The 21391-nt window shown below is 43.9% G+C and overlaps 1 protein-coding gene across 3 annotated transcripts in view; it reads right to left on the minus strand.

Annotated features, from left to right (window-relative positions):
* Positions 1-21391, minus strand: part of STARD9 (StAR related lipid transfer domain containing 9) — a 121904-nt gene that overhangs the window by 26760 nt on the left and 73753 nt on the right. For all 3 annotated transcript variants that reach the window (XM_058161995.1, XM_058161993.1, XM_058161994.1), the window contains exons 21-22: positions 4032-4225; positions 1970-2441 (exon numbers count right to left, since the gene is read on the minus strand). In XM_058161995.1, coding sequence (XP_058017978.1) covers positions 1970-2441; positions 4032-4225 — 666 coding nt within the window. The remainder of the gene's footprint in view (positions 1-1969; positions 2442-4031; positions 4226-21391) is intronic.

Below are 21391 nucleotides of genomic sequence, written 5' to 3' on the forward strand. Positions count from 1 at the left end.
CACTAATCAGAGTTCCTGTTAGTATAGAGGGAATGGGGGAAGAGGGCACAAAATAAATAAAATGAAGGTACTGAATAGTGAAGATTTAGACGAAGCCTATAAAACCTTGAAGCTACATCATACAGCTAGAAACAAATGTTTTTAAAAATACCATATTATATTAACATTTGTAATTATTACACTGATAGGATTATGTGTACTTCACTGCAATATGCTCTAAGTAGGATTACTTTTGAAGTCTGTCAGGAAATGTCAGGTTGCATAAGAAAGCATAGTATTTACTGGTTGGGAGATTGTGCTATTATTAAGCTTTCCTGCTTTAGATTTTCCCATAAGTGAGATCAGACATGTGTTGACAGGAGTCAGGGCTTTTGGTTATACATTCTTCCCTTACTAGTTTGTCTCAATAGGGGTTTGTCTAGGCATACACATTTTCTCTCCAATGAAATATAGAAAGGATTTTAGAGTTTTTTTAAAAGATACAGGGAGTCGTTGGTTAATAACGGTCATGGGGACCAGAATTTCTGCTGCTAAACAATGTGGTTGCTTTCACCTCTAGACAAAATGGCGGCACCCAAATCTCATAAATAAAATAAAAATAATACCCTACTTAATGACAGTAATCTTGGCATTCCCCCTTTTCATCATTAAGCGAGGATTGCAGCTCATTGAGCAAGTCCCAGGTGGCTTGCAGACATGTAAAGTGCAATGTGAAGTGTAGTACAAGGTTTGTGGGACTGGAGGTGGCTTCTGAGGAAGCACCCATAAATGGCCCATGAGGTGCACTGCTAATGTAGCAGGGCCAGAGGTGACTGCTGATAGGTAAGAGAGGGTGTGTGAGTGGCCTACAAGGTCTGGCATAGCATGAACACTCCCAGGCTGGGGTGGCTGCTGTCAGTTGAGAGAGAATATGCAAGTGGCCTGTGACATATGTGCAAGCACTATAGGGTCAAAGAGGGCTGCTGCTAGTTGAGGGAGAGTCCACCAGATTGAAGCATGGCACTTGAATCACTTTCCTAAGCTAATAGATCTTGATGTGGATCTGATGGTAGAGGTCCCTCAGCTTTTGATGCTGGGAGTCTTCATGCCCTTATAAAGCATCAAAAATTCATAGCCAACATGGCAACCATGAGTTTGCTCAGATTTCACTTCTGAGCAGTTGATTTGATATTAAAGGATGTTAGACTTAATCCTTTTCTGTGATGAGGTTTATTGCTCCTGATCACCTGCACAGATGGAAGAACTGATTAGGATGGATTTGCCTGATAGACCAAGATAGATTTCTCCAAGTTCCTATGGATTTTTTCAGCAACCTGGCAGAAGATTCCACTGACACCTAGTTAAACTCTGAAACATAGAGGTGGCCAGAACGTTAAATGAGGTTTCCTCAAGAGGCCTTTTTGTGTTCATGAATTGGGGGAATATTCTTGGTTTACTGGTAAGTTCTTGGAAATAAAATGACTATAATGCTAGGAGTATTGTGCGACAATGCAGGACTGAATCACTGTTGACACAGGTTACAGTTTATCATTAAATGTACAAATGCAATTTCATTGTGTTTGTGGAATGTGCCTCAATAGCATTTCTTAATCTGCCTATTTTTAGTGGGTGAAGGGAAAGTGAATCTTCCCACTTGGGACACCATTTTAAGGCTATAACAGCTCAAATTCACCCTGGCATGCACTCTGCATGGGTGTTTGAGGAGGTGAATGAAATAGTGTCTTGCAATGTTATCTGGGATTTGTTTTAGCCTATTGATTCCACAGAAGAAGATAGGGTGATGTGTAGGATACATTCTGACATGTGTGAGATAGATCCATGCCCTACCTGGATTCTTCAGGAAGCCCAGAAAAGTCGTAGTATGTGGATCAGACAGGTACTAATGACTTGCCAGGGCATTTATATCCACCACTTTCTACATGCATTCACACATACTGTACATTAAAAGCTAAGTACAAATGTTATTTACCTGGATTGTGGTGACTGAGGTTTTAAGCAAGTCTTCCTTTGGCATTGCAAAGGTTCTGGGTTTGGGTGTGATTTTGGCCATGAACGTTTGCTGTTTGAAGACTTAACGCTGGTATCTTGATTCAAGAACTGCAGAGAAATCACACTGTTTTTGCTGACCCAGCAAGTAGCTTCTAACCATTCCAGATTTTTCTTTGCTTCTAACAATTTCTGCTTCTTCACAATCCTCTCCAAATGCAGTTTAAGCTTCTTCTGACTCAAATGCCTTTCTGCTTTCTTCAAAGAGTATTTCCGTAAAAGTTCTAGCTGCACTAATTTCTTTTTGTTCTGCTCTGTCAAGGAAGGGCCAATCTCCAATTCTGATTCATGCTGAACTCCAGCTTCAGCATATGATTTGATCTCAGTCTGCACAGCAGACTCCCGCTGCTCCTGGCTAGCCAAACGGTTCTTTTCATCAATGAGCCACTGCTGATCTAGGAACAAACAAAATAAACACAAAAATTAAGAAGTGTTCTTGCTTTTACCATCTTATTACTTATCAACTGATAGGATCTATTTAAGCGTTAAGGTAACATTAAATTACTTCATGTTGATTTTATCCAGGAAAACGTCAATGTTAATTTTTTGCAGGAAAAACAACAGAAAGTCCTATGGCATTTTAAACGCTAACAAATACTATACAGTATGCTGTTAAGTTTTCGCGATCTTTTTCTTACAGCATTATACTTCATGCATTTAATTTTTTTTAAATTTCATTTCATTTCAAGAAATCAAATAAAATTAGGCAATAGCATTATCCCTGAGGTTTAGGTGGCCCTAACACTAATTAGCTTTTTAAAGAAAGTCTTTAAGAAAGACCTTAGGCATTGCGGCCAAGCTAGTAATAAAGCCCTTATTTTTTTTTTCACTGAGATATTAGCTCAAGATATTAGATATAGCTTTCTCGCTATATAATATTATTTTATGATACTATCTGTGTTTTTATGGATTTTGTATTGTGAGCTGCTTAGAGTCATATGGCTGAGATGAGCAATAAATTCAATCAGTCAATCAGTACAAAATAGCTTTTGTAATCCCATGAACTGTGATCTATTGCCTATACTGCCTTTGAAAGGAAGTCAAGGGCCTTGAAATTTTGCCGTTCTACACAATCTCATTAGTGTTTAATCTTGTTATTATTAACAACAGCTAAATTGCAAATAGCACTTAGTTGGCAAGGCTGATTTCTGGCATCAGTACTGCTTTACCTAATTCAGTGTAAAGGGTAAAAGAAATCAAATTAAACAGATATATACAGGAGCCTTCCTTTTATTATATCCTTCTAGAAAAAAAAATATTGTGGTACTGAAAGCTACTGCTCTGAATTAATTACTTAAACTGTAACCAAAGGAGGTGTGTGAGAAACATTAACAAAAATAGCTACCCAATTTTAGGATTTTAATTTTTTTCTGATTTTAAGATTTTCTGTAACTGTTTATAATGTGAAATAAGCTATTGTCTACTTTGTGACAAAAATAGAGGGGGTTAAAATAGAAAAAGTTCTGAAGTTTTTGAAGTACAAGCTAGCATATTTAAAACACAATGATCATCAATATTCTTTTTAAAAGAGAATAAGACTTAATAGCAATAGCACATAGACTTATATATTGCTTCGTAGTGCTTTACAGCTCTCTCTAACTGGTTTACAGAGTCAGCGTATTGCCTCGAACAATCTGGGTTCTCATTTTACCAATCTAGGAAGGATGGAAGGCTGAGTCAACCTTAAACCTGGTGAGATTTGAACTGCCAAACTGCTGGCAATCAGGAGTCAGCAGAAGTAGCTTGCAGTACTGCAGTCTAACCACTGCATCACCCTGGCCACAAGATTTAATGTACCTGTGGAATTTTGATTCTACCAATGTCAACCGAGATGTCATGGCCATGCTTACTCACTGATAGCAGTTACAAGACAAAAACATGTTGAATCATTCCCTGGATGATTTACAGAATATTTGCAGAATAACAGAATTAGAAAGGATCTTGGAGGTCTTCTAATAAGAGGTAGAAAACTCAGCATGTCATACTTTCTCTGATCTGCTGATCAATTACTGCCTGATCACGCTCCAGCTCTTGCTCAGCTTTGATCTGCCCATCCAGAATTTGCTGCTGTAATTCTTCAATATATTGTTGCTGATGATGAATTTCCCTGCTTTGAAGAATCTCGTGATTTTTCAACTTTGGCTGGCATTCTTCGTACGCAAGATCTCTCCGTTCATTGCTAGAAAATTTGAAAAATATTTTAAATAAAGAAAGAAACATATTTCTATCCTTTTCTGTCAGATTAGCTTTTAAATCAGGAAAAATGGAAACATCTATTTGTATGATGAAAGATTTCAATACTAGTGAAGGATAGCAAAGATGATATGCTGAAACGATAAAATGCATTTGTGTGCCTGAGAACAGACTAGTTCATATGTGTGATGTCACAGTAAGGTCAGAATTCTCATTGGTCACATTAAACAGAAGATAAATCTCAGCCACTATTCTATTTTGCCACCAGTCATATAATCAATCCTACATTGAATGTAGCTCAAAGTCATTAACTGTTAGGTTCAACCCAAGGAAATATTTTATTACCTAATTACATTCAGAACCTCATGAATTAACAATGCTGGCATCTAAATATCTAAATATGATACTGTATTTATGCCACTCACACGAACAGTTTTATAAGGCTGGAAAAAACTGGCCATCACTATAATTATTGTTAGATCCAAGTTCAGTGAGGAGAATTGCACTTCTAACCTTGCATAAAATATAAAATTATACTATGCTAAATACTAGGTGCAATTCCAATTATTACACCTGATGGCTGTATACATTATGAGTAGTTTCTTCATATGAGTAAATGTTCACAACATGGACCTCTTTTTTTGTAACACATTGGCCCATTCACAGATTGACAATCCATAGCAGACTGTAGGGATGTTCAGGAGATTGAAGAGGAAGAAGAATTTTCTTCCTTGATTCATTCTGTTGGCAAGATGGGTGAACTGATAAAACATATGGGGCTGAAAAACTTCCATTTTTTACAAAACAGAAAGGATGATTCTTTATGTGCAAGCATATGGTCTTCATTTGTTTATGTGCAAGCACATTGTCCTCCTCGCAATCATCACTGTTTCTGAACCCCCTTCTCATTCCATCTGGCTTTTTCTGTCTTTAACCCTCTACTAGTGTTTTGAATAGGATCAACTAAAAGCATAAAGAGCAGGTGAAGTATAAGGTCCAGTAACAAAAAGATTGAATTATGCTCTTTGTGCCTGAAAAAAATAAATAAACAAGCAAGCAAATCTCCGGTGCCTGTTTGCTGCAAGAGCTCATTTTTATTTGTCTGGTGCCTATAAATACATATGAGTCAATACTTTCTAAAAGCAGTAAGACCCTATTTTTTAAAGAGAATATATTACTATTTTACTCCACACTATTAATTCCTGTTCACATTTATCCCAAACTCCATTTGAAATATTAAAGTGATACTTACAATACTGAATACTGAAAGCAGATGACCTCGATAATATATTACAAGACTTCCCTTCTGGACAGATTAAAGTGTCACGTGAAGATCAGGCTTAAGTAGTAATTTAACTGTAGTTGAAATATAGCTGGGGAGAGGCCAGCATGCCTAAGAGAATATTCCCAGAATCCTGTCTGGTTTATCTTTTACCTGATATTTCTGAATTCTTGTAAAGGCTTGTACTACTAATCAAACTGGTGAAATGTTCAGAGCTACTAATTGGATTCACACAAGATACTAGGCTAAAATTTGACTGACCAGCTGTGTTTCATGTGATGTACAAACCCAGTCATTGTTATTAGGTTTACATATCAATGTATGTGGATTATTCTGATTCAAAATCATACTTTCTCCAGTTTCTTTTATAGTCCTCAAGTATTTTACATTGGCCAAAACACTTTTATCTTTCTCCCTCCAAAAATGGGAAACGTAGACACATCCAAAATGTACTTAAACTAAATAATGGTTAAGGTTTTAATAACCTTAAATGAGAAGCCTATAATATTAGTTAAATCTCAATATTTTAGAAGCAGATATTGGGTATGAACAATGCTGAAGGGCTATGTAATTATCTTCTTTGTAGTCACCAAAACATTTTGCTTATGGCCAGAACAATAGGAAGGATTATGGACTTTAAGAAACATTCCTTGTCAGGAAATCATAGTTTTTCTAAGCATAACACTGCATGCTAGTATTGTGATATAAAGCAGCAGTACACATTTAATGTCATATGGGAAATTATGAGTATTTTGCTACAAGGTGTTCCAATGATGTCAGCACGGTCAAGCCAAAAAATAAGTACAGTCATCTCCATATTGAGAACAGAAAGGTCATTGAAATAAGCTGGTGGGTAAGGAAGTTTAATACAGTGACCCTGACAATAGTTATTGTGGAATATATTAGAACCTCTGTTACAATAAAACTACTGCAGAGAACTAAAAAAATGTTATGGCCTGGGGTTATATCTCTGAAACCGCAATCGGTTCTGGTGTTTAAAATACAAACATGAATTTCAGTAACTAGATTGACATATATTTTATAGATAATAGGTTATAGTGTAGCCTTAATTAGAACTCTAACTTGTTTATCTACAACTCCTTTTTTCCAAATATTCTATGCAAAGTGCATATGCTAAATAAAGGTAAAGTAACCAATCATTTTACATTCTAAAAGCATACCACTAAATCAAGCAGCCAGCTGCTTTACAGATCAAAAAATCATTGCCATCCAAGTATTGGAACAATTTAAGATGCTTTTAGGCACCCATATATTTGCATTTCAAGCCCCCCTCCCCCCAACGTCCCTTACTGCTTAACTTCCAGGCTTTCAAATTCAAACATAACATCAAAAGATAAATAATCCACCTGAAAGAGATAGAGAAGACTCTGTTCCGATTTTTTTTTGGTTTCTTTTTTGGAATTAGAAATGCAGATCCAACATCAACTAAAGCATGTGGAATACAGAATGCCCTTCTGGAATATTAACATATATTCCTCTTCAAGTAAATAAGCATAACAGCATTATTACAACATTGGTATTTATATTAAGAAAAAGTAACAATGCAAATTTTAAAAATTCAACTGACCTTTAAAAACCATATATATTTAATTACTGAGAATATTTCCAGGATTGTAGAAACAGCTGGGTTCTTGTTTCTATTTTACAGCAAGCACACTAAATTAACCTTCAATACAATCGTATTTTCTCTGTGATGTTTTGTCATCGGGTTCCTGCAATCCTATTGTATAACTCCTTCCTCCCTTCACAAAACACCTTTAAGGCTGATGCAGAATCTGGCGGCTTCTACAGCATAATGCAGTTTTCAGTAGCTATGGCAGCAACTGCCGAGTCAATGAAACCAAGGGCTTTGCTGCAGTCAAATACTGAGCCACAAAAACACAACATGAGCAAAAAAAAAAAATTCCCTATAGTCCTTTAAACCCATAATCTTTTTTAAAGAAAAAGCTTTATCAGGAAAATTCTTTCTTGCTCTCGTAGATTTTATTGAATGCTTGATTTAAACAATAAGGGTATGGAAAGATCATAAATCTGCCAAACATTCTTCCAAATAATTGAAAGTTGGAGCCTTTAGAATCTGAGTTGCAACACATTGGTTCATCCAGCAATTTGAATTCCTGTTCAATTCTTCTCCTTCCTAGACTGCCCATCCAATTAAGAGTTGGTTTCCAAAACCACCACATCATAAACTAAGTACAAGATCCAGCAGTAACAACTATGCTGGAACAGGTATTAAATTTAACTTAGGAATTCTACAGCTAACTCTTGTGAAATAATGCAGCTAGGATAAAACTCTAGAATTTGTTAAATGGAGCAGGGAGGATACAGTGTGATGTAAAAATTCAAATGTATACAAATATTCTTAATAAAGTTTTTTTAAATTTTATGTGCACATATATACGCTTACACACACACACAAATGAAACCTACATTTTGCAGATACAGGAGCAGTAATAAATCTTCTGCCAACCTATCCCAACTGAAGTTTATGAAAAGTCAATATGATTATTTAAATCTGAAATATGAGTACGTTGAATATTTAAAAGTAGCATAATACGTTATATTTTTTTTTCTACAGCTGTGCCATTGATAGATGCCATTGATATATGATAACCCCCAGCTTTTACTATGGATTTCCTATTGTAATAGCACTGGGGTGGATTAATAAATCCTACACAGTAAAGACTGAAGTGCTGTTGGGAATGATCTACTGACACAGGGAACTAGTTTTAATATTATTTAGTTGACTTCATTATTTAAATATTACATCTGTTGCTTGGAATACACAGAGCTTTTCATCAGTTTAGGTAGTAAGTCACATACACTGCATCTCCTTCTCAGAAACAAATAGTTAATTATGCCCAATCTTGTACCAGGAAAAGCGTTAGGTGTGTAATTGTCTCTGAAAAACAAGGGGGGAGGGAAGAAATGACACCAACTGTGGTGGCCAAATCATTCACAGGATCTGACATCAGAGGACAGATGACCTAAAATTAAGAGCATACCAGGCCGGTTCTAGAGTCAGCTCAAAATTAAATGGACTGTGATTGCGATAGTTTTTTTTCTTCCTTTTTTTTTCTTTTCATGTGAAAATTGGCAAATTAAAGACTTCTCTTAATGAAACTCCATTCCTGGTGACTATATAGACATGTTCATAAAGTTTCCTTGGTAATGTCTGGAACTGCTTTCAAACTCCCACTCTATTTTACAATCCTGAGCATTTCTAATGATCTTCCATCCAAATACTAACCAGATTTCATGCTTCTTTTTGGATAGCCAGAGTCAACTTAGCCCACATAACTGTGTAGCTTTCTTCATGCTTTTCTTTCCACATGTGGATTTATGTCTTTGGATTGGCACATTAAAGCTCTCGAATTTAAATGTCTGCAGACAGACTGCAGATAATACTCCAATAAATACTGGAATCCCTTTTAAACTTATTACTGATACGTCAATAAGAAGATCAGAGATGGGCATGGTTCCTGAACAATTATAGTAACTGTTAAGTTCGGGAAGTAACGAGGCTGGAGACCAGGGTAGTGACAACAGCTCTTTAATATAGGGTGAACCCAGCAACAGGCTGGGGGAAAAACCTCTCCTTTTATACAGTTCTACTGGAGGCTTCGTCCAATCAGCAACGTGCTGATTTCCCGCTCAAATATTTAAAGGTACAAACATGAATACATAACACTCCTCCCCTCCCAGAAAACACTTTGCCTCTATTTACATAGTTATTTACATGTTATTTTTCGACGTAGTCACGCAAATAACCTGGGCGTCTCCTAGTTCTTTCTGACCTGCGCGGTTCAGTTCTGGGTGGTGTTTTGAGCTGGTCGGAGGGGCTGTTTTCTCCTCCCAGCTCTTTCTCTGAGCCAACGGGCTCCGGATTATTGGCCGACTCTTTTTCTTGGCCATCCGGCCTTGGATTACTTTTGAAACTTTCCTGCTGTTTCCCTCGGGAACCTGATGGCGTCGCTGGAACTCTGGGACCTCAGCTAAGTCTTGCGCCTCCCCCGGGTCATTGTCAGCTGTGAATTCAAATTGGTATTGGTCATGATCTGTTTCATTTGGTTCGGTTTGATCAGTTATTCGTTTCCTTATCTGATCTATGTGGCGCCTCCACACTCGGTTGTCTGGTAGCTCTACCACGTACGATTTTGGGCCGGTTATCTTTATTATTTGTCCTGCGAACCAACTAGGGCCGTCCCCATAGTTTCGGGCCCACACCCGGTCGCCTATGCTCATTTCCTTGTCTTTTCTAGTTCCCCTTGTAACCCAGAGTCAAGAGTCAATAAGTAGGATGGGCGTCCCGGAGTGGGGTCTTGATCGCCCCTGGTAGTGGGCATCGGCTTAACGCGTCTGCATGCCCACTTCTTTTCCTGGTCGATGCTGCAGCTTATGCGAATAAGCGGCTAAGAATATAGTCCATCGGGTCAAGCGTGGCGAAAGTGCCACAGGCGTTGGTGATCGCCAGCCAGTATCCTAGTAGCGGTCTGTGGTCAGTCACGATTTCAAAATTCCGCCCAAAGACATATTCGTGGAATTTTTAACCCCTGACACAATGGCTAGTGCTTCTTTGTCTAATTGGCTGTAGTTCCTCTCTGGGAGGACATCGTTCTAGAGTAAAAGCTATAGGGGCTTCTGTGCCGTTTGGAAGTCTATGGCTGAGTACAGCCCCACCCCATAAGGGAGGCATCGCAAACCAGCACTAGGGGTAATGAGTTGTGATATTGGATGAGCAGGCTATCACTTGAGAGCAGGTTCTTTACTGCTTCAAAGCCCTATTTTCCGACTTTCCCCAAGACCAAACAGTATTTTTCCTAAGAGCCTATGCAGCGGTTCCATAGCAGTTGCTTTGTTCTTTATCTAATTGGCTGTAGTTCCTCTCTGGGAGGACATCGTTCTAGAGTAAAAGCTATAGGGGCTTCTGTGCCGTTTGGAAGTCTATGGCTGAGTACAGCCCCACCCCATAAGGGAGGCATCGCAAACCAGCACTAGGGGTAATGAGTTGTGATATTGGATGAGCAGGCTATCACTTGAGAGCAGGTTCTTTACTGCTTCACCGTAGTGGATTTCATGAGTATGATCTCCAACCATTTAGAGAATGCATCAACAACCACTAGGAACGTTTGGCCGTGGAAGGGCCAGCAAAATCAATGTGGATTCTTGACCAGGGCCCTTGGGGCTTTTCCCATTCCTGACTGGGGCCGTTGGGGTAGAGGTCTGGACTCTTGGCAAGCCTGGCATTTCCCTACCCTCTCAGCAATCTCTCGTCCATGAGTGGCCACCACATAGCTTCTAGCTAACCCCTTCATCCTTACGATCCCTGGGTGACCCTCGTGGAGGAGGTCCAATACCTTTCCCTTAATTTATCAGGAATTATTACGATCACCCCATAACAGGCACCCCTTGAGCCGAGAGCTCATCTCGTTTTTAACAAATTCTTTGAACCGTTCGCCCGGCGCAGCGGCCACCCTCTCTGTACCCAACCGAGTACAGTCCTTAACACAATGTCGGTATGATGCCGAGCCACTTCCTTAGATGTGACTGGGCCAGAGTCAAGAGTCAATAAGTAGGATGGGCGTCCCGGAGTGGGGTCTTGATCGCCCCTGGTAGTGGGCATCGGCTTAACGCGTCTGCATGCCCACTTCTTTTCCTGGTCGATGCTGCAGCTTATGCGAATAAGCGGCTAGGAAAAAGTCTATCTTTGTTTGCCAGTCACCTGGCTTGAGCCTGGACAATGCCTCCTTAGCGCTCCGGACGGAACGCTCTGCAAGGCCATTCGACGCAGGGTGGAAAGGCGCAGAGAGGGCATGTCGGATGCCTTCCTCTGCCAGGTATTCTTCAAACTGGGCTGCCGTGAATTGAGGCCCATTGTCGGACACCAGAGTGTCCGGCAACCCGTGAGTTGCAAATAGGTGGCGCAGGGCTGCGATTACTGCTTCGGCCGTAGTGGATTTCATGAGTATGATCTCCAACCATTTAGAGAATGCATCAACAACCACTAGGAACGTTTGGCCGTGGAAGGGGCCAGCAAAATCAATGTGGATTCTTGACCAGGGCCCTTGGGGCTTTTCCCATTCCCTGACTGGGGCCGTTGGGGGTAGAGGTCTGGACTCTTGGCAAGCCTGGCATTTCCCTACCCTCTCAGCAATCTCTGCGTCCATGAGTGGCCACCACACATAGCTTCTAGCTAACCCCTTCATCCTTACGATCCCTGGGTGACCCTCGTGGAGGAGGTCCAATACCTTTCCCCTTAATTTATCAGGAATTATTACACGATCACCCCATAACAGGCACCCCCCTTGAGCCGAGAGCTCATCTCGTTTTTTAACAAATTCTTTGAACCGTTCGCCCGGCGCAGCGGGCCACCCTCTCTGTACCCAACCGAGTACAGTCCTTAACACAATGTCGGTATGATGCCGAGCCACTTCCTTAGATGTGACTGGGCCAGAGTCAAGAGTCAATAAGTAGGATGGGCGTCCCGGGTGGGGTCTTGATCGCCCCTGGTAGTGGGCATCGGCTTAACGCGTCTGCATGCCCACTTCTTTTCCTGGTCGATGCTGCAGCTTATGCGAATAAGCGGCTAGAATATAGTCCATCGGGTCAAGCGTGGCGAAAGTGCCACAGGCGTTGGTGATCGCCAGCCAGTATCCTAGTAGCGGTCTGTGGTCAGTCACGATTTCAAAATTCCGCCCAAAGACATATTCGTGGAATTTTTAACCCCTGACACAATGGCTAGTGCTTCTTTATCTAATTGGCTGTAGTTCTCTCTGGGAGGACATCGTTCTAGAGTAAAAGCTATAGGGGCTTCTGTGCCGTTTGGAAGTCTATGGCTGAGTACAGCCCCACCCCATAAGGGAGGCATCGCAAACCAGCACTAGGGGTAATGAGTTGTGATATTGGATGAGCAGGCTATCACTTGAGAGCAGGTTCTTTACTGCTTCAAAAGCCCTATTTTCCGACTTTCCCCAAGACCAAACAGTATTTTTCCTAAGAGCCTATGCAGCGGTTCCATAGCAGTTGCTTTGTTCTTTAAAAGACCGCGTAAAATTCACCAATCCAGGAATGCCTGCAGCTCTGCTTTGTTTTTGGGCGCTGGAGCCTTCTAATTGCCTTAACCTTGCTCTCAGTAGGGTGAATTCCTTTCTTGTCTATCCGGTAGCCCAAGAAATCGACGGATTCGACCCCTATCTGGCATTTGTTTGCCTTGACTTTTAATCCGGCTGTCGGAAAATGCCCAAAACCTTTCTTAACGCTCCCCAATTCCTCCATGTTTTCCCTGAAATTAGGACATCATCGAAGTAGGGAACTACCCCTGGGAGCCCCTGCAGTAGTCGTTCCATTAGGTTTTGGAACAGCCCTGGTGCCACACTCACCCCAAATTGCAATCGGGTGCACTTGAAGGCCCCCCTGTGCGTTACAATCGTTTGGGCTTCGGCTGTGCGGGCGTCTACGGGCAGTTGTTGGTAGGCTTGGGCCAAGTCTAACTTTGCAAAGACTTGCCCTTGCCCCAAAGAGTGCAATAAGTGTTGCACCACGGGAACCGGGTAAGCGCTTTTCTGTAAGGCTTTGTTAAGCGTCGCCTTGTAGTCAGCGCAAATTCTAATTGACCCGTCCGGCTTTATTGGGGTGACGATTGGCGTCTCCCACTTTGCGTGATCGACTGGCACCAAAATCCCCTGATTTATGAGCTTGTCCAGCTCCTTATCGATTTTTGGTTTTAGGGCAAAAGGGACTCTCCTCGCCTTAAGCCTAATGGGGGCTACCTGGGGGTCTAAGTTGAAGGAAATAGGGGTCCCCTTGTACTTGCCCAGGCAGTCCTTGAAGACATCTTCGAACTCGTTAAAGAGAATGTCTTTCAGGTTACAGTCACTTCTGTAGATGCCAGTCACTCCCATGCCCAGGGCACGAAACCAGTCTAGTCCCAACAGACTGGGCAGAGTTCCTTCGACGATCGTGATGGGCAGGGTCTTCTTGTGTGGACCGTACTCGACTCGGACGGAGGTGGTCCCTCGAACAGGGATGCGATTCCCCTGGTAGTCGTGGACTCGTAGCCGTTGTGCTTGCAGGTGGCGCTTCGCGACAGACGGCAGTGACTTCGCCAAAGTGTCCCAGGACATGATGGTGATCGCTGATCCCGTGTCTACTTCAAGCCGGCACCGTACTCCCTCTATTTTTGGCTTGGTGAAGATCTTCTTCTCCACTTTGCGTGATCGACTGGCACCAAAATCCCTGATTTATGAGCTTGTCCAGCTCCTTATCGATTTTGGTTTTAGGGCAAAGGACTCTCCTCGCCTTAAGCCTAATGGGGGCTACCTGGGGTCTAAGTTGAAGGAAATAGGGGTCCCCTTGTACTTGCCCAGGCAGTCCTTGAAGACATCTTGAACTCGTTAAAGAGAATGTCTTTCAGGTTACAGTCACTTCTGTAGATGCCAGTCACTCCCATGCCCAGGGCACGAAACCAGTCTAGTCCCAACAGACTGGGCAGAGTTCCTTCGGCGATCGTGATGGGCAGGGTCTTCTTGTGTGGACCGTACTCGACTCGGACGGAGGTGGTCCCTCGAACAGGGATGCGATTCCCTGGTAGTCGTGGACTCGTGGCCGTTGTGCTTGCAGGTGGCGCTTTTCTTAGGGCGGCCATGTAGTCACCGATGGTTTCGCCTCCATCTGCCTTCGCTCGCCTTTGGTGGGACAGGCTTCTGCAGTGTCTCCGCCGCTTGGGTGGACATTTCATGTGCTCTGGCTTCGTCCAGGCGTTGGCCAGCGTTAGGTTGCTCTTTGCTAGCAGCCGTCGCCGCAAGCGGATGTCTTTGACCCCTCGGATGAGTTGCTCGAGAGCACCTCGTCTAGGTCGCGGTATCCGCAGTCCTTGGGCGCTTTTCTGTAAGGCTTTGTTAGCGTCGCCTTGTAGTCAGCGCAAATTCTAATTGACCCGTCCGGTTTATTGGGGTGACGATTGGCGTCTCCCACTTTGCGTGATCGACTGGCACCAAAATCCCTGATTTATGAGCTTGTCCAGCTCCTTATCGATTTTGGTTTTAGGGCAAAGGACTCTCCTCGCCTTAAGCCTAATGGGGGCTACCTGGGGTCTAAGTTGAAGGAAATAGGGGTCCCCTTGTACTTGCCCAGGCAGTCCTTGAAGACATCTTGAACTCGTTAAAGAGAATGTCTTTCAGGTTACAGTCACTTCTGTAGATGCCAGTCACTCCCATGCCCAGGGCACGAAACCAGTCTAGTCCCAACAGACTGGGCAGAGTTCCTTCGGCGATCGTGATGGGCAGGGTCTTCTTGTGTGGACCGTGCTCGACTCGGACGGAGGTGGTCCCTCGAACAGGGATGCGATTCCCTGGTAGTCGTGGACTCGTGGCCGTTGTGCTTGCAGGTGGCGCTTTTCTGTAAGGCTTTGTTAAGCGTCGCCTTGTAGTCAGCGCAAATTCTAATTGACCCGTCCGGTTTATTGGGGTGACGATTGGCGTCTCCCACTTTGCGTGATCGACTGGCACCAAAATCCCTGATTTATGAGCTTGTCCAGCTCCTTATCGATTTTGGTTTTAGGGCAAAGGACTCTCCTCGCCTTAAGCCTAATGGGGGCTACCTGGGGTCTAAGTTGAAGGAAATAGGGGTCCCCTTGTACTTGCCCAGGCAGTCCTTGAAGACATCTTGAACTCGTTAAAGAGAATGTCTTTCAGGTTACAGTCACTTCTGTAGATGCCAGTCACTCCCATGCCCAGGGCACGAAACCAGTCTAGTCCCAACAGACTGGGCAGAGTTCCTTCGACGATCGTGATGGGCAGGGTCTTCTTGTGTGGACCGTGCTCGACTCGGACGGAGGTGGTCCCTCGAACAGGGATCGATTCCCTGGTAGTCGTGGACTCGTAGCCGTTGTGCTTGCAGGTGGCGCTTTTCTGTAAGGCTTTGTTAGCGTCGCCTTGTAGTCAGCGCAAATTCTAATTGACCCGTCCGGCTTTATTGGGGTGACGATTGGCGTCTCCCACTTTGCGTGATCGACTGGCACCAAAATCCCTGATTTATGAGCTTGTCCAGCTCCTTATCGATTTTGGTTTTAGGGCAAAGGACTCTCCTCGCCTTAAGCCTAATGGGGGCTACCTGGGGTCTAAGTTGAAGGAAATAGGGGTCCCCTTGTACTTGCCCAGGCAGTCCTTGAAGACATCTTGAACTCGTTAAAGAGAATGTCTTTCAGGTTACAGTCACTTCTGTAGATGCCAGTCACTCCCATGCCCAGGGCACGAAACCAGTCTAGTCCCAACAGACTGGGCAGAGTTCCTTCGGCGATCGTGATGGGCAGGGTCTTCTTGTGTGGACCGTGCTCGACTCGGACGGAGGTGGTCCCTCGAACAGGGATGCGATTCCCTGGTAGTCGTGGACTCGTAGCCGTTGTGCTTGGGCGCTTTTCTTAGGGCGGCCATGTAGTCACCGATGGTTTCGCCTCCATCTGCCTTCGCTCTCCGAATTCAAACCGCCGCACGTATTTGGGCGGCGTTGGTGCAGTGGTTTTTTAGTAAAGTCTGTAGAGTTGGCCATGACACCGACTGCAACGGCGTTGGCTCTGCCAGGGCTTCCGCGATATCAATGACCTCCGGACCACAGTGGCTTAAGAAATAAGCCCTTTTTCGGTTATCTGGAACTCCTTGCAGTTCGTTGGCTTCTAGAAAGCTTTCGAAACGGGTCATATACGTTCCCATTTCTCCTTAGCCGGGTCAAACGGTGCGGGCGGAGTGTAACTGGCCATCTCCGCTTTTCTGCCCTGAGTTTGCTGGGTTCGGGTCTATCGTGCTTCAGCTCGGTTCTGGTTCTCCTTAGCCTCGAGATCCCACCTTCGTCGCCAATGTTAAGTTCTGGAAGTAACGAGGCTGGAGACCAGGGTAGTGACAACAGCTCTTTAATATAGGGTGAACCCAGCAACAGGCTGGGGGAAAAACCTCTCCTTTTATACAGTTCTACTGGAGGCTTCGTCCAATCAGCAACGTGCTGATTTCCCGCTCAAATATTTAAAGGTACAAACATGAATACATAACAGTAACAAACTTTCTCCTCCAGTCTTATATGAGCAAGAAATTGTGAAAGATAGAAACAACTGTTTTAGATCCCTCAATTAAGGAAAATTATTGATGAAGGCCCAAAACAATCTAAATGACTACTGTATCAGAGGTAAGCAATCTACAGTCTATAGAACATCACCTTATATGCACCCAACTAACCTATGATCTTATTACAGAGGCTCCTCCCACAAATTAAAGGCAATTCTTACTTATATTCCCAAAGGTCCACCTTGCCTTTTTCAGTGAGGTCGATATATCAGATGATCTACTAAGCCCTCCATAAACAACACTCCCACACGCCCGCTCCAAATTTGCTTGTTCCAAAATTGAAACAAGCCTTAACTTTTATGGAATCTTCCTCAAAATTGCAATGCTGGTAACGGTTTTCCCTGTCCAGTTGTGTCCAACTCTAGGAGGTGGTGCTCATGTCATTTTCTTAGCCAAGAGAACTAATGTTATCCAAAGACACTTCTCTGTCATTTGCCCAACATGACTGTCAGCCAGCTTGCTGCTTGCTCCCATGCGGGAGTTGGTCAGGGGAGAATTTTTCATTGCAGCTTTGCAACTACGGTCTGAACCTCCTCCTGGTGCACGGGGTTGCCTTCGCTCTCCAATTCAAACCGCCGCACGTATTTGGGCGGCGTTGGTGCAGTGGTTTTTAGTAAAGTCTGTAGAGTTGGCCATGACACCGACTGCAACGGCGTTGGCTCTGCCAGGGCTTCGCGATATCAATGACCTCCGGACCACAGTGGCTTAAGAAATAAGCCCTTTTCGGTTATCTGGAACTCCTTGCAGTTCGTTGGCTTCTAGAAAGCTTTGAAGCGGGTCATATCGTTCCCCATTTCTCCTTAGCGGGTCAAGCGGTGCGGGCGGAGTGTAACTGGCCATCTCCGCTTTTCTGCCCTGAGTTTGCTGGGTTCGGGTCTATCGTGCTTCAGCTCGGTTCTGGTTCTCCTTAGCCTCGAGATCCCACCTTCGTCGCCAATGTTAAGTTCTGGAAGTAACGAGGCTGGAGACCAGGGTAGTGACAACAGCTCTTTAATATAGGGTGAACCCAGCAACAGGCTGGGGGAAAAACCTCTCCTTTTATACAGTTCTACTGGAGGCTTCGTCCAGGCGTTGGCCAGCGTTAGGTTGCTCTTTGCTAGCAGCCGTCGCCGCAAGCGGATGTCTTTGACCCCTCGGATGAGTTGCTCGAGGAGCACCTCGTCTAGGTCGCGGTATCCGCAGTCCTTGGGCGCTTTTCTTAGGCGGCCATGTAGTCACCGATGGATTCGCCCTCCATCTGCCTTCGCTCTCCAATTCAAACCGCCGCACGTATTTGGGCGGCGTTGGTGCAGTGGTTTTTAGTAAAGTCTGTAGAGTTGGCCATGACACCGACTGCAACGGCGTTGGCTCTGCCAGGGCTTCGCGATATCAATGACCTCCGGACCACAGTGGCTTAGAAATAAGCCCTTTTCGGTTATCTGGAACTCCTTGCAGTTCGTTGGCTTCTAGAAAGCTTTGAAGCGGGTCATATCGTTCCCCATTTCTCCTTAGCCTCGAGATCCCACCTTCGTCGCCAATGTTAAGTTCTGGAAGTAACGAGGCTGGAGACCAGGGTAGTGACAACAGCTCTTTAATTTAGGGTAAACCCAGCAACAGGCTGGGGGAAAAACCTCTCCTTTTATACAGTTCTGCTGGAGGCTTCGTCCAATCAGCACTCCCACACGCCCGCTCCAAATTTGCTTGTTCCAAAATTGAAACAAGCCTTAACTTTTATGGAATCTTCCTCAAAATTGCAATGCTGGTAACGGTTTTCCCTGTCCAGTTGTGTCCAACTCTAGGAGGTGGTGCTCATGTCATTTTCTTAGCCAAGAGAACTAATGTTATCCAAAGACACTTCTCTGTCATTTGCCCAACATGACTGTCAGCCAGCTTGCTGCTTGCTCCCATGCGGGAGTTGGTCAGGGGAGAATTTTTCATTGCAGCTTTGCAACTACGGTCTGAACTTTGCTTATCTCTCCAAGGTCATTTCTTTGAGTTTTGGTATGTGGCTGTCAGAGATGATGCACTTGAATCAAAGAATTTCTTAAGACATTTCCTGGCCAGTGCTTGCCCTCTGGTTGCCTAGCTACTAGGGAGTTGGGCTCTACGGTTTGTTTCAATATGCTGCTTCATGTGCTTTTGCCTCGGATCTTGCCTGAAAATTGTTGCATTCAATTCTTCAATTCTGGGAGCTGAAGTCCAGTTATGCTGCCTGGGGAATTGTGGGAGCTGAAGTCCAGTTATGCTGCCTGGGGAATTGTGGGAGCTGAAGTCCAGTTATGCTGCCTGGGGAATTGTGGGAGCTGAAGTCCAGTTATGCTGCCTGGGGAATTGTGGGAGCTGAAGTCCAGTTATGCTGCCTGGGGAATTGTGGGAGCTGAAGTCCAGTTATGCTGCCTGGGGAATTGTGGGAGCTGAAGTCCAGTTATGCTGCCTGGGGAATTGTGGGAGCTGAAGTCCAGTTATGCTGCCTGGGGAATTGTGGGAGCTGAAGTCCAGTTATGCTGCCTGGGGAATTGTGGGAGCTGAAGTCCAGTTATGCTGCCTGGGGAATTGTGGGAGCTGAAGTCCAGTTATGCTGCCTGGGGAATTGTGGGAGCTGAAGTCCAGTTATGCTGCCTGGGGAATTGTGGGAGCTGAAGTCCAGTTATGCTGCCTGGGGAATTGTGGGAGCTGAAGTCCAGTTATGCTGCCTGGGGAATTGTGGGAGCTGAAGTCCAGTTATGCTGCCTGGGGAATTGTGGGAGCTGAAGTCCAGTTATGCTGCCTGGGGAATTGTGGGAGCTGAAGTCCAGTTATGCTGCCTGGGGAATTGTGGGAGCTGAAGTCCAGTTATGCTGCCTGGGGAATTGTGGGAGCTGAAGTCCAGTTATGCTGCCTGGGGAATTGTGGGAGCTGAAGTCCAGTTATGCTGCCTGGGGAATTGTGGGAGCTGAAGTCCAGTTATGCTGCCTGGGGAATTGTGGGAGCTGAAGTCCAGTTATGCTGCCTGGGGAATTGTGGGAGCTGAAGTCCAGTTATGCTGCCTGGGGAATTGTGGGAGCTGAAGTCCAGTTATGCTGCCTGGGGAATTGTGGGAGCTGAAGTCCAGTTATGCTGCCTGGGGAATTGTGGGAGCTGAAGTCCAGTTATGCTGCCTGGGGAATTGTGGGAGCTGAAGTCCAGTTATGCTGCCTGGGGAATTGTGGGAGCTGAAGTCCAGTTATGCTGCCTGGGGAATTGTGGGAGCTGAAGTCCAGTTATGCTGCCTGGGGAATTGTGGGAGCTGAAGTCCAGTTATGCTGCCTGGGGAATTGTGGGAGCTGAAGTCCAGTTATGCTGCCTGGGGAATTGTGGGAGCTGAAGTCCAGTTATGCTGCCTGGGGAATTGTGGGAGCTGAAGTCCAGTTATGCTGCCTGGGGAATTGTGGGAGCTGAAGTCCAGTTATGCTGCCTGGGGAATTGTGGGAGCTGAAGTCCAGTTATGCTGCCTGGGGAATTGTGGGAGCTGAAGTCCAGTTATGCTGCCTGGGGAATTGTGGGAGCTGAAGTCCAGTTATGCTGCCTGGGGAATTGTGGGAGCTGAAGTCCAGTTATGCTGCCTGGGGAATTGTGGGAGCTGAAGTCCAGTTATGCTGCCTGGGGAATTGTGGGAGCTGAAGTCCAGTTATGCTGCCTGGGGAATGGTGGGAGCTGAAGTCCGCCAGGCTTAAAGTCGCCAAGGTTGGAGACCCCTGTACTAGATGACTTTGTCCAGCTGACCTCACACCACTTTTTTTTTGCGAAGAGAAAAACAGAAACAGAGCATTGTATATATGCCTTGAGCTCCTGGATTTAAGGCGGAATACAAATCTAATTAACTAATAAAAGCCAAGTTTATCCAAATCACTGGGTTTTACTCTGTTCTGATCTTTCATTTCAGCATCTCTAATGATTACAAAGTTGGGAGACCAGAAGATCTATGTTAGGTGATGAGTATGCATGAATTCACTTCTATAAATGTGAAATTCCTACTCTTACGATAAATTAGTACATTATGCATAATGCTATTCAGAAAGCAGATAATGGCCCTGTGCTGTTTTTAACTGTATAATTCATAGATGCACAAAATACACAGCCTCCTAGTTCGCAATCTTCAGCACATCATGACCCAATCAATTCATTATAGTATAGGCCAAATTATCTTCCTAGACAGACACGTTCTAGAAGATTTGCATTAATTGCCAACTGTAGAATGTATACAGAGAAAACAATATATTTTCACTGCATATAACTGTAATACATTTTTTAACGGCCCTCTAACCCCTTGCTTCAGGGTGGGGTTGGGGTGATTGAGTGTAGCATAGCATTTACTGGACAGAAGCCCTTCCTAACGCCTACATGGAGTTCTCAACAGGCATTTTCTCTTTGTGCCCTGATAGAGAAACATCTGTCTCTGTCTACGATTGAACTCTCAACCTTCTGAGTGGGAGGTCAACATCTTCACCTCTAGGCCACCATGCTGCTCTATATAACTGTAATATTTAATTACTTTATTTTCTATTGGCATAATTCTTGTAGATATGCTCCACTTCCTCACACACTTTCAATTTCTCTCAAAACAAAAGAAAATAATATTTATTTATTTATTTATTTATTTATTTATTTATTTATTTATTTATTTATTTATTTATTTATTTATTTATTTATTTATTTATTTATTTATTTATTTATTTATTTATTTATTTATTTATTTATTTATTTATTTATTTATTTATTTATTTATTTATTTATTTATTTA

The sequence above is a fragment of the Ahaetulla prasina genome, chromosome 1 (genome assembly GCF_028640845.1).
Source record: "Ahaetulla prasina isolate Xishuangbanna chromosome 1, ASM2864084v1, whole genome shotgun sequence".
NCBI lineage: Eukaryota > Metazoa > Chordata > Lepidosauria > Squamata > Colubridae > Ahaetulla > Ahaetulla prasina.